General features: G+C 35.9%; 1 protein-coding gene across 4 annotated transcripts in view; it reads right to left on the bottom strand.

The window, feature by feature from the left end:
- Positions 1 to 348: 348 nt before the first annotated feature.
- The window catches only part of def8 (differentially expressed in FDCP 8 homolog), a 113097-nt gene continuing 110632 nt past the window's right edge, over positions 349 to 2813 (bottom strand). For all 4 annotated transcript variants that reach the window (XM_016231336.1, XM_016231339.1, XM_016231337.1 and 1 more), the window contains 2 exons: positions 2521 to 2630; positions 349 to 1052 (listed from right to left, as the gene is read on the bottom strand). In XM_016231336.1, the coding sequence (XP_016086822.1) occupies positions 968 to 1052; positions 2521 to 2630 (195 nt within the window). In that variant the 3' untranslated portion in view covers positions 349 to 967. The remainder of the gene's footprint in view (positions 1053 to 2520; positions 2631 to 2813) is intronic.

Raw genomic sequence — 2813 nt, 5'->3', positions numbered from 1 at the left:
TTGTCTTGAGTGGGGAAGAATCACCAGGTGTTTAGCTCATGAATTTCTTTAAGTCACGCTGTGCTTTTGACCATTTGTTCTTGGTTTGAAACAACATAAATTTGACCAGTTATTCCTTGAGTTGAAAGGGTTTCTTTGTTTGAGGTTAATTAAATTGTGGGGGAAGTTTGTCATTCTCAGTCCAGATGGTGTCACATGACCTGGATTGGGGTCGTAAAGTGTTGCTTTGTAATTTGGCTCTCCAATTCTTATCAAATGATTCTGATCAAGTCATCTGTTGATTCAACCATTGGTGCCTGTGTGGCTCATCTCCTACACTGGAAGACAGCTGAGCATGTTCCATTTTTGGTTTTATTCATGTTTTGTGTAAAGAGACATTGATATTGGACTTCATAACACTTTATATGTTCTCTTGCACAATTACAGCAATTTTACACCAGGTAATTGCATTACAGAAGAATCCATTCTGAGATATTCATAAACCAGAAACAGTTGCACAACATATGTCCTAGAATACTATCTACAACATTTTTTAAGCCACAGTGCATAATGGGGATGTAACTATAAAGTAGAACATAGTGTTGCCTTGTAGTATCTTTTCCTGGTGCCTAAAAAGCATGCTACCCAGGATTACATGCAGAAAGAAATCAAACTGATCTCACAGTCTCAAGAGGAACATGCCATTGTTAAAATTTGACATGGATGGTTTCTATTTGGACATAAGACATGTAACAGTAACAAGAATATTTATATTTATATTTATGGGAAAACAGATGGAAACTGATTTCAAAATGTGGTTTTCCTGCTATGCTGATCACACTTTATTAATGTAAATTCAGAAGCTGACAAGAGCATGGTTAAAACCTCAAGAACAAATATACAGAAGATGAGACAAGACACACATACCAAAGTTCTGACTCTGAAGATCTTTGACAGTGTTTGCGATGCATCCATCTGTCAGGCTGATCTACGGGTTCTGAGAGTCTTCATGTTGCCGTTCCAGCATTCTTGCACAGCGCGGACATGTGGTCGAGTTATCATAGTAACAATCCCTGAGATAGACAGCCATATCACAATCAAGAACAAAAGCTAAACTTAATAGAACAGAACAGGTACATGAATGCAAGCGCTTCTAAACACAAGCTTGATTCCGTGCATTACTGCATTCTTTAATGTGCAGTTCCATTAAGCAGTACAAGTACACTGCTTGAATTACAAGAACCTTGAATTCTCAGCATTGCCACAAGTGGGATTTTCTCTTTAAGGTCAACTTCTGTCATGGCAAAGCAACAATGAAGAGAGCAAGTTAGGAAGAGTCAAATACATTTACTGTATATCAAGCGGGCATTTGCTATAACAAGGCACATACATATAAAGGTCTCTATTGCACTCTTATCAAGATTTAATTACAGACATACACACATTATGTGTGAATAATGGGACTCCTTGCGCTTGCAATTATCCCTTAAAGGAATAGTTCACCCAAAATTAAAGTCATTAAGTCATTTACTCACCCTTGTGTTGTTTTAATGCCGTATGATCTTCTTTCTTTTTCGGAGCACAAAAGGAGTTTTTTTTTTAAAAATGTACCACGTCCACAGAGACCAACGGTCAAGGTCAGGATATTCATTAAATAATGTTTTTTTTTTAATTGTTTTTCACCAAACCCTATCGTATACCCCCAGAACATTAGGAATATATGGCATGTGTTGCATGGGACCATTCTGTGATACTTTTGCGTCTTTTTTGAAAAGACGCGAAATCGCTATTCTCTGAAACTATTCACTGCCATTATATGGACGAACACGCACAGGAGGTTTTTTATTTATTTATTTATTTCTGAAAAAGAAAGAAGGGCATACGACATTAGAACAACACAGTGGTGAGTAAATGATTAATTGATTTTCATTTTTGGGTGAACTTTAAAGAATTCCGTAAATTATGTGCTTTAGATTCCTTTTACTATTGACATATTTATATGTCATTTACAGTGGGTACGGAAAGTATTCAGACCCCCTTAAATTTTTCACTCTTTGTTATATTGCAGCCATTTGCTAAAATCATTTAAGTTAATTTTTTTTTCCTCAATGTACACACAGCACCCCATATTGACAGAAAAACACAGAATTGTTGACATTATATCCTTTACATGTAAATCCTATTTTAAAATAAAGTATAATTTCATCAATCAGATTATTTCTGATTATTGCACATTGCTGTAGTAATACAAGTCTGTTTTCTCATAACCATGAGAAAAAGATGTTATTCCCTTATCATGGGATCTCAAGGTTATGACTTCACATTCCATGGCCACAAGATAACGATGTGGTTATTTTGACAAAATTATTTTATGGCCTCAAAAAATATTTTGTGGCCAAGATATATTATCACATTCCCATTAGTTAATATAATGTGGTCACAACAACATTTTGCAAACCAAGCCTATCCCTTCCAAGGCCCCATAGCAATGCGTATGGCATGTGGCAATTGGTATTGTATCTGATGTGTTCAAAAACAAACCTGTGGAAAACAGCGAAGCAGTCATGACAGACAGAGGTGTGGCTGTCGAATGGGAAGAGAATGTCACCCTCTTTACACAATTCACACATGAAGCCTTTGGCCTGGCATTTCTGATGGCACAAAGAAAGAGAGAGTTAAGATTAAATCAGATGCTGGCATAGTAGCACACTCACACATAGCTGAACTAATTTTACATCAGAGGCTTCTCACTTTCAAGGGGTCATACCATGATCACATTAGACATATTATTCAGAGAATATATATATATATATATATATATATATATATATATA

The sequence above is a fragment of the Sinocyclocheilus grahami genome, unplaced genomic scaffold (genome assembly GCF_001515645.1).
Source record: "Sinocyclocheilus grahami isolate Dianchi unplaced genomic scaffold, SAMN03320097.WGS_v1.1 scaffold388.1, whole genome shotgun sequence".
NCBI lineage: Eukaryota > Metazoa > Chordata > Actinopteri > Cypriniformes > Cyprinidae > Sinocyclocheilus > Sinocyclocheilus grahami.
Note: the sequence above shows the minus strand (reverse complement) of the source record. Positions and strands in the feature narration are given on the sequence as shown.